This window comes from Pavona decussata, unplaced genomic scaffold (assembly GCF_977016875.1).
Source record: "Pavona decussata unplaced genomic scaffold, jaPavDecu1.1 SCAFFOLD_100, whole genome shotgun sequence".
Taxonomy (NCBI): domain Eukaryota; kingdom Metazoa; phylum Cnidaria; class Anthozoa; order Scleractinia; family Agariciidae; genus Pavona; species Pavona decussata.
Genome location: NW_028145515.1, coordinates 1,361,226 through 1,374,307, shown reverse-complemented (window position 1 = coordinate 1,374,307; position 13,082 = coordinate 1,361,226). Strand labels below are relative to the sequence as shown.

Below are 13,082 nucleotides of genomic sequence, written 5' to 3'. Positions count from 1 at the left end.
GTCAGGTGAGGATTCAGGCGCACTGAACTTGGGCGTTTTTAGGCGCGTGAGTCCCGGGGCGTGAGTGCGATCACATATGATTTTTTAGGCGCAAAATAAAAAATCTAGTCGCATATGCGACCAGCTGGTCGTTAACATTAAGCCCTACCTTTAATTAAAGGGATTTTTTTTGTCAAAGTTAGCACAATCTGATCAGTACAGATTCCAAAACAGTCGCCGAATTTTTGAGTTCTTATTGGATTTCATTTTAAAAATTACAATAATTAATTATCATTACCTTTATACAGGATATAGAAGGTGGTAACACAGTGGTTATAGTTGATGAAGTAGGAAAAATGGAGCTGTTTAGTCAAAGCTTTGTTAATTCAGTTTGTGAACTGCTGTTATCCCTGGTGAAAATCTTTTGAGGATCTTTAAAGATCCTCAAAGATCTTCATGAAGATCTTCGAGGATCCTTATGAAGATCTTTAAGGATCCTCAAACAATCTTGCAAAGATCTTTAAGGATCCTCAAAAATCCTTGCCAAGATCCTTAAGGATCCTCAACTTTCTTGCCAAGATCTTTGAAGATCTTGGCCAAGATCTTTGAGGATCCTCAAAGATCCTTGCGGATCCTTGCAGATCTTGCCAAGATCTTGTCAAGATCTTTAAGGATCCTTTGCAGATCTTGCCAGGATCTTTGAGGATCTGCGAAGATCCTTTGCAGAACTTGCCAAGATCTTTGAGGATCTTCCATTATGTTGCCAAAGATCTGAAAAGGATTTTCAAGGATCCTTTGCGGACCTTTTCAAAATCTTTGAGGATCTTCAATAACCTTGCCAAAGATCTTCAAGGATCCTACAGGATCCTTTGCAGCTCTTGCCAAGATCTTTGAAGATCTTCACTAATCTTGCTAAAGATCTTCAAGGATCTTGAATGAACCTTTTCAAGATCTTGTACTACTTTGAACTTTCCAAAATCACAAGAGCATTTGTGACTGAAATTTCCGGTGAGTCTCAGAATAAGCTGTTAAGAATGTACATGTAGTATGTAGATGAAAAAGAACATCAGCATGTCATAAAAGGGATAATTTTATTGAACAATCCCTAACTTATTTTAGTTAAGATTCAGGAATTTGTTTGTATATAAATGTAGGTCTACAGTGCTAAATCAATACAAAGTAACTTGTGTAAATAAAATCAGAAATAGAAACATAACTTTTAATTAATATGTATCGTGAAGACGTGAAAGAATAGTATTCAGCAGATGGATATTTTACCTCAACCATAATGGACAAAATTTTGACTACAACATGAAGCCTGGGTGATCACGATCCTAATGTTAATGTACAAGAAACTGTAATAATTTTTATTCTAAAATTTGGTTTGACAATTTCCTGTGAAAAAGTTAGTACAAGAAAATAAAATAACAGAAAAACAATAACTTATAGCAAGCTCTGATTATGTACAAAAGTTCTAATGACAAGGCTACACAGTGCAACAAATTTCAACAGATGTTGTTCACAACATTAGTGCAAGTCAAAATCCCTGTCTAAATTATCAGCCTTTAACAAAACTTAAAAGTTACTGCCTTGTCTGCACAACTTTAACACATTTATAGTGGCTCAGTTTTTCCCTCATGATGACCCACAAAATGTGGAATAACTTTATTCTAGATAATGAATAATGTAACAAAACAGTGCAATCACAACATCAGCAAATGTTGTGCTACTATAAAAATTTGATAGGCATAATAATTGTGCAAGCACAACGCTAAAAGACAAAAAAGTACCAATTTGCTTGTAATTTACATGATCAAAACAATTTGACCCTCTAATTTTCTATCAAACTATCAGACATCAAGTAATGAATTCAAGGCACAAACTTACAAAATTTTATTTTTTTCATTTTTCCTGAGTAGCATATATAGTAGTAGAAGTCACAATTCATAACCTTATTAAATCAGTTGAAAATAGGCTCCCCTGCTTACAAGTGACTTAGCTTATTGAGCAGGATTTGGTGACTTCACACACTCTGAAGCTGCAGTCTTGAGTATTGGCCTTGACAACAACATTGAGTTGAAGATCTACAGCAAAAAGAGAAAAAATCATGCACTTTAGTCAGTTCTTCTGTGTGATTACAGTGTTCACATTCGTTTTTAACTCATGGTGCTATTTTATTGTACATGTGGGCATTATAATACTCCACAAACTGACCTTCAACTTCAATCAAATCACAGGCAAATTAAAGTAACGTTATACTCGACCGGATAAGTCACCACACAAATAAAGCTTGCAATTGATTCTCAGTACAACTACAATCATTTGATTGTTCATTTTAACTAGCGCTAAAACTGCAAACTTACCCCTTCAAAACGTTTGTAAATGTTTTATTTTAAAAATAAATAGGAAATGGCTACCTCGACAACCGAGATCAGATGAATTTGTAGCTAAATTCAAAGAAGCACATCCCGGGGTAGTCAATCGATAATATCGATAATCGATAGCATTCGATAACAATCGATAAAAATCGATTAATTTTTTCGAAATTCGATAAAAATCGATAAAAGATTTCGTTGTGAGTAAACGATAATTATCGATTTTTGAATCAGGGCTATCGATTTTATCGATAAATATCGAATTTATCGAAACTGAATTATCGTTCCAATTTTCGAAACGGAAACACCGAAAGATATTAAAGAACTCGCAGAGACACTGATAACAACTTTCCTGATCGTTAAACGATAAAAATTGCTTCATCTTTTCTACAAACGTTTAGTATTACTCAGGGTGTATTGTATTTGAAATTCGATATAGATCCCTGGTTGATTATTCCATGCACTGTTTTATTTATTTGCTAATGTAACACAATCGCACGCTCGTTGCTCTTTCACCCAGTCTTTAAGGGACAGATTTTCGTGATTTTTTGAGTAAATAGTTTATGTTTGTAATCGAACCCGGTAAATCGAACAATAAAATCAGGAAGAAAATCATAATGCAGTCTCTTTAGTCTCTTGTACAGTGCTTGACAACAAATCATTTCATTTCCGCTTTTGAAATCTACATTTAAAGAGTCACAATCAAACGCTCCCTCAACAGAAACAGGATAATTTTTATCGATTCAATAAAGATCGATGAATCCGATAAAATCGATAACATTAACACTTCGTCGGCGTGTGAGTATCGAATTTTATCGATTGACCGATAAAATCGATATCGTTTAAGTTCAATTTATCGATAGATATCGATTTATCGAATGATTTTCCGATATCAATTTTTATCGATTCACTACTCCGGGAGCACATGCATTCGTTTCGTTGAATTGTGCATCATACATTTTCAAGCCAGTCTTTTATCAAAATCATTGATATTAAAGCCTACCTGTTTCTAAAAAGTAGTTGTCCACGTTTTGGTGCTTAAAGCCATCATTTTCTAGCTTAAAAGAAGAAAAAACCGAGGAATTGTGCCTTGTTTTCTTGAGTCCTGCTAAAATCCAAAAGAAACGGTCTTTCTGCGAGCCTGCAGTGTATAGCTGCTGACCAAATTTGGCTTTGTTAGTGCCCAGTCTTTCAAGTCTGATGGAAATCCAAGATGGCTGCCGCTCTTGGCCCGGTGGTTTCCTTGTTTCCTTTATAAAAGAAGAATTGTGCAAGAAAGCGACAGGGTAATCATTTGATGAAGACTGTGAGCAAACTTTTAGCTATTGGAAATCACTTTTTATTTATAAGAATGAATTGCTGAGTCTGAGTATCACTAAGACACTATCATGCTGCATGACAAGCACTGATCAGACAATAAGCTGAGTAAACTTATTTATTTGTCTATTGAATTATATCCTTTGGTGGGAAGCCATATCAAGCAGGAATCTTGGTGCAACATATCACAAATTTAAATCGCCAAAACGAAATTCCATATTCCATGTACCCATTTCTCTGAGACATCCAAGCAATAGTTCTAAGCAAAAAACCAACAGTATTGATGACATTGCATTATTGCAACTTTCAGAGTTTTAGTGAACAGTCTGTACTTTCCAACACCTTTAAGGTATAATTATTTACTCTGGAAGCTCAAACTCAGTAGAAACAGAAATTTTGATATTTCTTATTTTGATATGTGACAAATGTTTTTGTTACTAAAGCGGGCAGATCTACCAACATTGTATGCCCGATGTGACTTTCTTTCGAACAAACTTTTTTAACTCTATATCTTCATCAAGAAACCACAAACGCTCAAATTTGCTGCCTCCACCTGCCCTTTCATCCCACAAGCTTAGGAGCAATAATCGTTTTATAATTCCGGTGTGCAAGACCAATCGTTAAAAGAACTCTTTTATTATTAGTCATTAGTAGTAGTATGTAGTTTTTTAAATAATGTCCTTTTTCCTCTCGCAGAGTTCTATGCATTCTTCTTTATTATATGTTACCTGTAATTATTAAATTTTTTCTACATTTTGTATATATTATGTTTTTCAGTTTCATACAATTTAATTATTTGTACACGCAATTCAGTTTTTAGACTGTGAAGTGTATTTGAATAAACGGTCTTATTGATTAATAAAATAAATTACCAAATGCTTACACTGTAATTGCAAGTGTAATGGCCTTTTATTTTCCATCACCGTTTTTTTCTATTTATCATAGGGGTCTTGCAAACATCCTCATTAAATCCTTGAAGCTCATCAAGGATCCTGGCAAAGGTCTTTGCAAGATCCTTACTATCAAGGATCCTTTTAAGATCCGTCAAAGATATTCAGCTTAATTTAAAAATCCTTTAGGATCCCTAAGGATCCTGACAAAGATCTTTGCAAGATCTTCGAAGGATCCTTATTAAATTGTTGAAGATTTTGGCAAAGATCTCTGGCAAGATCTTTAAAAGGATCTTTTAAAGATTCTTCAAAGATCCTCATTAAATCCTTGAGGATCCTGGCAAAGATCTTTGCAGGATCTTCAAAAGGATCTTTCTAAGATTCTTTAAAGATCCTCATTAAATCCTTGAGGATCCTGGCAAAGATCTTTGCAAGATCTTCAAAAGGATCTTTGTAAGATTCTTCAAAGATCCTCATTAAATCCTTGAGGATCCTGAAGGATCCTTGCAAAGATCTTTGCAAGATCTTTAAAAGGATCTTTGTAAGATTCTTCAAAGATCCTCATCAAATCTTTGAGGATCTTGAAGGATCCTTGCAAAGATCTTTGCAGGAATCTTTGCAAGGATCTTACAAAGATCCTTGCAAGATCCTTACCAATTCCTTGAGGATCTTTGCAGATAGTATAACAAGATCTTGCAAATGCAGGATCTTTGAAGATCTTTGGAGGATCTTCAAAGATCCTTTTAGGATCCTTTGAGGATCTTTATCTTTAAAGATCTTTGGCAGGTCTTTGAAGATCTTTAAAGATCCTTGAAGTCCTGTGAGGTTTTTCACCAGGGATCCTCACAAGCTACAGTGTTAGCTACTGTACCTGTTACAAAACAGAGACCCATCCCATTTGTGGATGAACTGAAAAAGCGTGAAGACGTTACACTGATTGAGGTGAGTATCAGTTATTCTTTACTAAAGTCATAATCTTGGTCAGGTAGCATGGCACATGTAGCAAGTTGTGTTTAATTGTACAATATTGTAGTTGCGAGTTCTTTCAAACTTCCAAGAGTATAATTCATTTTTTGTTTCTGCATGTTCTTCATTTTTAATATAACCAACGGAAATTTTTGTAAAAACACTGTGCTGCAGAACGTGTCATTGCTACAGGATTGAACAAAAACTTGGGAAACATTTTTTCTCAAACTTGCATTGTTTTCAGGTCACAAGAAATACACGAGATGAGTTAGTTGGAGAAGTTGTGTGCCTGCTTGAAAACTGCATGGCGAATAAGTGATTAATGTGGTAAAGACTTGCCCACATTGCACACACCGTTCATACACTGGAAAGTAGCGGACCAAACCGCAATTGAAGACCCCCTGGGAAATAAGTGAAAATAGGACTATAAAGACAAGGCCGTCAACACCAGGTATTCACTGGGCAATCGCTGAACAGGCCACAGTTGAAGACTGCCAGAAAATAAGTGAATCTTGAGATAAAGCCATGGCTGTATAGTAATACAATGTTCTGTACGTCTCTTGTATGAGCAATGATGATGATGATGATGATGATGATGACTACAGAAGCATTGGGTCAGTACTCATGAAACTCATGGCCTACATTGTGCAGTTCCAGAAAATATCCATACTCCCCCCACGGAAGGTTTTTTGTTTTGCACTACCTTCACCCCTAGGAAATTCTAGTTTAGCTTCATACTTTGCTTGTAAAATTTTGACTTTTAAGACCCCCCTCCCCCTAGGAATATCTGATGACCTTCCATGGGGTGGGTATGGATTTTTTCTGGAACTGCACATTGTAAAAAAGGCTTGTTTTTGGTGCTTAGAACTATTCAGTACCAAGAACTGTGAATGGTGATGGCACTTACTTTATATGGATGACGTATTTATGTTTTGGCATGTGGTTGGTTCACTGTTGCCAGATGATTTGGACATGTGTTCAAAAGAATAGAGGGCCAAACGGAGAATTGCCATTTTTTTTCCCCTCAGTATCTGGGCTTAAATATCTGCCATTAATAAACAGGGAACTCAAGTGACTGGACTCATGATCGAGATCATATGAAGAACCCAAAAATATAAGGTGAACTACAAGTCTAGTTGATAACACATTTCAAACTATAAAATAAACTCAAATCAAAAAGCAGTTAATTATCATACTTTTGTTTATTAAAATTCAAAACAACTACAGAAGTTATAACAACAATAATTCATTCTTTAAAAAAAATCACTGGTTCCATTGCAATTCTACAGAATTAAAATGTTCTTAGTTTTAAAGATCCTCAAAGGACAATCTCTAAATGGATTGACAAATTATATTATATAAGTCCAATTTACAGAGACAAAACTTAGAAGCAATACTTTTGAGCTAATGCATGTCAGAATCAAAAAATGCTATAAATTTAAACTTTTTTATTACCAGAGCCATTTATAACCTTAATTATTCATGAAATCCGGTTGAAACATTTGTGTGCATGGTAACCTGGCCCTTTAGAAGAAACAAGGCTGTAGTTGAATCTGTCAGATACAAACCTTAAATTAAATGCTTTTTATATGAAAGTCATGTTGCCCTAATTTCCATTATATACATGAAAAGCACTGAGATTTGTTTTAAAACAAAGTCAACCCTTGCTTCTACTCGACGGCACTTAAGGACACAACTATAAAATGGACAATTTAAATGTAGCATATTTATCTTGTTTAAGCTTTTTAAAGCTATTAGAAGTAAAAGATTGAATAGTCATTTGTTTGGTTGCCTATTTGTTTACCATTGGGAAGTTTTCTCTTAAAAGGTAATGTCAACTATACTGAAGTAAACAGCTGTTCCTTACAGTATGAGTAAAAAATTTTTTCAGCCTTGTACTGAAAAAATTTTAAAACTTCTCTTGCATCACACAAAGTGTCTTTCAAAAACATTTCTGGTAAGATTAGTTCAAAACATAAATTAAGTCACTTAATTAAACCTTAACTCATCACAATATGAAACTGATAAAAACTGCTTTCATATTCTAAAAAAAAATTCCAAATAATTTTAAAACCTATTCAACGGTAATGATCGCCTAGAAATTTCACAATAATTAGGCTTGTGTCCTGAATAATATTGTTATAGTTCGAAGATTGCAATTCCAACCCCCTTTTTGGACGCCATCAGCTAGGCTAAAATGAAATCGGGTGAGCAAAATTATCAGTGTAGGATTTTAACCAAATCCATCATCACACGATTTCTGTTTCTTTTAAATTTAATCAGTTGTATTTTTCTACTAATAAAAGTGACAGATACATGAACTCCTGAATTACGGTACAACAGTTCTTTTAACCGACTCCCAACACAACAAAATTATTACTTTCCTGAGTCATGCTGCAGATGACAGTTTTCATTCAAACATTTGAATGCGATGGTTATTGTAATCCGACACAACAATTCTACCATTACTTAAAACAGTGACAGATGTTGGATGATTAAATTCTCCTAAATTACTGCCTTCTGTTCCAAACTTACCAACAAACCTGCCATTCAATTCAAACACTTGTATTCTATTATTACCCTGATCACACACCATCAGGTGTTTGGATTTAGTCACTGCTAAACAACGGGGAGAATTAAATTCACCATCCCCTCCCCCACGCTTTCCAAATTTATATTGGTATTCACCCTCGGCACTAAACACTTTAATACAGTGTTCATGTCGGTCTGACACCATGAGATATTCATCACACTGAACACAGTGACAAGGAAAACTAAAAGAGTCAGACCTACCTATCTTCCTTACAAAATTTCCACTGGTTGAAAATATCTTAATCAGTTTGTTACCTGAATCAGCGACAATAATATTACCAGTGGCATCCAATGATAAGCCCCAAGGATTAGAGAGCTGACTATCACGGTTTCCTTTCCCACCAAATATACCCATGTACCTACCCTCCCCACTGAAAAACTGGATTCTATGGTTATCCTTGTCTACTACGAAAATATTTCTGTTACTATCAAAGCATATTCCGAAAGGGTAGATAAATTCTCCCTGATTGTAACCATTGCGACCGAAGGATCTTAAGTAATTCCCACCACTGTCAAAGATTTGCACCCTGTGGTTACAACAGTCAGTTACTGCTATCTCATCCGTGTCACTCACTGCCACCCCCCAAGGACGGCTAAACATTCCTACAGACGAACCTTTCTTTCCAAAAGATAAAACAGGTTTAAACTGAAATGGTTTTACTAACATAGCCCGCGAGCAAGCTCCCTGCTCCGGTGAAAAATAGCGAGAGGCACTCAGCGAAGGAGAGTGTCCAACGCTATTTTTTCTCCGAGCAGAAAAAATCCCGGAGCTGACAGCCTGCTCGCGGGCTTTTACTAGCAAATCATAGGGACTACCAGGAACATGTTCCTCGTTTACCTTAATAATAATTGAATATCTGCCTTGTTCTTTGAGAGAATAGCTGATCTTATACTGTCCATTCTTGTCATCACTGATTCGCACTTCTGTCCCGCACTCTCGCCCTCGTTGGTCTCGGATCTCAACCCTGACACAGTCACGTTTATTGTAACACTGTCTTCCCTCTGCGGTTGTTGTTGTTAAAGTGAATTGCGTTTCACGTCCAGCAAATGTTTCATTTAGTCCTTTTCCTTCAGCTATTGATTGGCTTGCTTTCGTTTGATGCAGTTTCTCCAAGATACCAATTTCTTCGCTGTTGACAGTGTCTAACAACTTTTGATTTTGCACGAAAACGAAAACTGGAAGACTTCCAGGGTCATAAACAACTGGCTCGCATTGAAAATGAATTCCCTCAAAGATTGTTTGTGGTGAGGTATTTAGTCCCACAAACTCAATGTTGTTACTTCGCATTAACAGTTTGTCAGCTTTTTCTAGCGATGATTCAATCATTTTTATTTCATTCTCGATCTTGTTCTTTTGTGTTGTTAGACTTTCAAACAACTTCTTCGTCTGGCTTTCCACCGATGCGAAAATATTTTGTTTCCTTGCTTCAATGACCGCAAATAAGTCATCTGCAAATTTCTGAACATTTCTTTTCAGGTCTTCGCCTTGTTGTATCAGTTTAGCGTAATCTTCATCGAGTTGCTTAACTACGTTCTTCTTTGCTTGTAAGTTCTGTCTCTGTGTTTCCGCAATATTCTTCATTTCAGTCTTTCGTCTTTCAGCTTCGTCTTCTATATGCTCTAAAGCGTGACCAGAATGTTTTAGATTGATGCAGGCTTGGCAGACGGCCAGTTTGCAATTCTTACAGAAGAACTTCACCTCCTCTTTCTCGTGTCGTGGTTCTGAACAAAACGAGGGCCGCTTGAGTACATCCTCGTAGTCTTTTTCTTGGAATTCTTTCACCGCCAGAACGCGGTGATCTCTGTTTGTTCGCATCATGTTGTGCCCAATAAGGCACTGCTCACAATAAAACATGCAACACTGAAAGCAGTACGAAGCTTCAGAGCTTTTCTTGTCGCAGTTTCCACAAGTTACTTGAGTTGTGTTGCATTCTTTAACGGCCCGCACATCAATCATGCCGTTCAGATAAAAGCTGGTCGGAAGATCCTTGAGATCGCCGCTTGCAGGCACTCTGCAAAGGGTTTGGCATTTGGGACATTTGACTGCGTTTCCACCGCCGCTTGTCTCATACCAATGATTTAAACACTCGAAACAAAAACTGTGCAGACAGGATAGCTGTTTGGGATCCGTAAATATGCCTGAACACACTGGACAAGACACTTCTTCGCGAAGATTATAAAACACCGTTCGGATATCCATGTTGTCTTCAACGAGCAAGGGAGGGTATCGATCAAACACAATTAAGTCTTATTTATGCGACTTTCTATGTTCAGCTTTTCTCGGAATTAGAGAGCAACGAGCCAATCATAGAACGCTGATCTGAGAGGTTTTTTATCCTTCTTGGTCTGAGATTTCTAGGAATCTGCCCCTGGGCATAACATGTCAATCTTGAAAACGACAACGATTGTTTTCTCAGAAACTTAAATCAGATTAGATTCGAACTTAACCAATCACAAAACTTAAGTTTAGGATTGTGTTAATGTGACTGTGTTTGACAAGTTTAACATCTGTGACTGTGAAAAACGTGTCAGAAATGTTCGAATCAGGTGATTTCTTAGTAGAATAACGCGATGTCTAGGGTATGTCACGCGATCAGTCTCCTGGCGCATTACAGCTTTTTGGGGTTTGGTTAATTACTTTAATATACACTGAATTTTTCGTGCCAAGATTGTATTCAGGATTAGTAGGTCAATCTCTTGGAGATTTTTTGACATACACAACTACGAAACAGTTTTAACGTATTCAGTTAAATACCTGGACAAAGTCAAGCAATTGGTGATGAGAGATACGCGTCAGGTGATACTTCTTTTGTTCGAAACAGGTGACTTGTTAAAGTCACGCGATTGAACAGTTAAGTCACGCCCATTCTCAGTTATGTCACGCGATCTGTATCACTTCACGCGATTCAGTGTTTTCGATCGGTTTACCGAACTAAATTTAGTAGTCGTCGTTTTTCTAGTCGATAAACAACTCGCTAAACATTTAGTGCCGCAATCCCAAGTAGTATAAAAAACGTGAATTTCTAAAAGGTGGCTGCATAAATGGAATGTGGTTTAGCGTTGTGTGCACTCTTATCGACAACGATATTCGTCATCGCAGTGGTCAAAATGTTCCACAACAAATTTTGACCACTGTGATGGCGAATATCGTTGTCAATGAGAGTGCAGACAACGCTAAACCACATCCGATTTGTCTTTTACCACAATATCAAAGTCAAAGAAAATTTTTACACTAACTGTCAAAATATCCGCGCGCTTATTGACGCAAGCATCGTTGTCTAGACCGTTATCGACAACGGAAAATTACCCAATCAGATTGCGAGATTAGAACCAATTGTGGTAAAAAAAATTTTAGAAGGAAAGTAAAAGGTTGGTCAAAGACGAATAAACTCCAATGAAGGGGAATAGAGGCGCTCTTGTTCTTTTAGTCAATTGGAGTTTTCAAATGGGGATAAGAAAAGCAAATGAATTTATAAAACGCGTGATTCATTGTTGTTGCTAAGACGTAACAATAAACAAGCAAAGCTCTAAACTGTGACTTTGTTTATTCAAAGTTTAAAAATCGACGCAGACACTATCGACTCGTTTGACAAACATGTTTTAACATATTTCTACAGATAAAAACTTTTCTATTCAGTTACTAGTAAGACAATGCCTGAATCAGTTGGCAACCAGTTGATTATACAAACATGGACTATTGGCTCACCGTAAAAACTGATTGACTTGCACACTCAGTCTACTCCGCTAATTATGAACGCAAATTCTCAGCTTGCCAAAAACACGCAATTTTCTAGCCCCTAAAGGAACATTAATATTTCAACTCCTGATGCAAAATTGTGGTTTACCTTGACACTATGGAAATTTGTAACAGTTTCAAGATCATTCTGAGATGTTAAACGATGGAATAGGAACTTTGTACAGAATTTTTCCCTCCCCCTTCCTCGCGCAAAACTTAATTTAACAGGCATATTGGTCTTCAAAATCAATACCGAACCTCTAATTTTAATTTAGGGCGATTTTCATTTGAGTGTCGTAAAACCCAAACCAAAGTAATTACTCTGGCCAATCAAAACAGACGCAAAAAACGCAATGAACCAATCCGAAATCGAAGCAAATACATGCAACCGACGCCAAGCGCGGGAAAACGCGTGGGAGCGAGGCGCGATTGGTTTTCTTTTTTAAGTTTATCTTTGTTTGAGAACGTGGCGCGTGTTTTGCTGGCCAATCACAGAGCGAAGTAAAGCCGACGCGAAATTACTTTCGACACTCAATTGAAATCTGCTCGAAGATAAATCATTATAATGACCTTTTTCACGAAATAGAACCACACTATTTCTTTCTGCACTTGTACTATATTCTCACTGCATACTCATTACCTCATCGCAAAAGGTTAAGTTATGGAAAGAGTCCGCGACTTATGAGGCAATAGGCATGCAACGAGGATATAATCAATCTGAGTTTGTCAACCGCCACCAGGAGAGGTAGGTGGGTCGCAAAGTTGACTGCTGTCCCGGAGTACCGATGGAGTGACCAAGTTTATAGGTTAAGCGATCAAATTTATACACCAGAAGCGCAAAGCATTACCACCACAACCAGCATGCGCGATCACGGGCGAATCCGAAGAGATCACTTAAATTTATGCTATGAGCCAATTAATTATGCAGTGAGAATAGAAGAAAGGTCCTCGCAGTTGGTATGCCACTAAAATACATGTTTCATATATTTACATTCACTAATATTTCCATTATTATCGGCAGATAAACCACACGGATTATAAAGCTGTCCTTCGCGGTTTCCTTTCCCATGAAACATATTCAAGACCCTGCCCTCCCTGTTTAAAATCTGCACGAAATGGTTACCACTATCTCTTACGAAAATGGTTTTATTCCTCTGGAAGGTTATTCCATAAGGATAAGTAAATTTGTCTTGCTTTCTACCCTTTTGACCGAGGGATCTTAAGTAA

General features: G+C 36.8%; 3 protein-coding genes and 1 pseudogene across 7 annotated transcripts in view; 1 reads left to right on the top strand and 3 right to left on the bottom strand.

Annotated features, from left to right (window-relative positions):
* Window positions 1-10,331, bottom strand: part of LOC146472244 (E3 ubiquitin-protein ligase TRIM45-like) — a 66,544-nt gene extending 56,213 nt beyond the window's left edge. Inside the window, exon 1 of one of the 2 annotated variants that reach the window (XM_085119654.1) lies at window positions 8,441-10,319. In XM_085119654.1, coding sequence (XP_084975780.1) covers window positions 8,441-10,319 — 1,879 coding nt within the window. Of the gene's footprint in view, window positions 1-7,630 lie in introns of those variants that run through there. The other variant, XM_085119655.1, reaches the window with a different exon arrangement.
* The window catches only part of LOC146472238 (E3 ubiquitin-protein ligase TRIM45-like), a 212,711-nt gene that overhangs the window by 131,158 nt on the left and 68,471 nt on the right, over window positions 1-13,082 (bottom strand). The gene's annotated exons all lie outside the window — the stretch shown is intronic.
* The window catches only part of LOC146472241 (E3 ubiquitin-protein ligase TRIM45-like), a 70,897-nt gene that overhangs the window by 29,222 nt on the left and 28,593 nt on the right, over window positions 1-13,082 (bottom strand). The gene's annotated exons all lie outside the window — the stretch shown is intronic.
* The window catches only part of LOC146472242 (cancer-related nucleoside-triphosphatase homolog), a 45,758-nt pseudogene that overhangs the window by 8,591 nt on the left and 24,085 nt on the right, over window positions 1-13,082 (top strand). Inside the window, exons 4-6 of the transcript XR_014866612.1 lie at window positions 288-382; window positions 5,368-5,503; window positions 5,772-5,851. The product of XR_014866612.1 is annotated as a cancer-related nucleoside-triphosphatase homolog (transcript). The remainder of the gene's footprint in view (window positions 1-287; window positions 383-5,367; window positions 5,504-5,771; window positions 5,852-13,082) is intronic.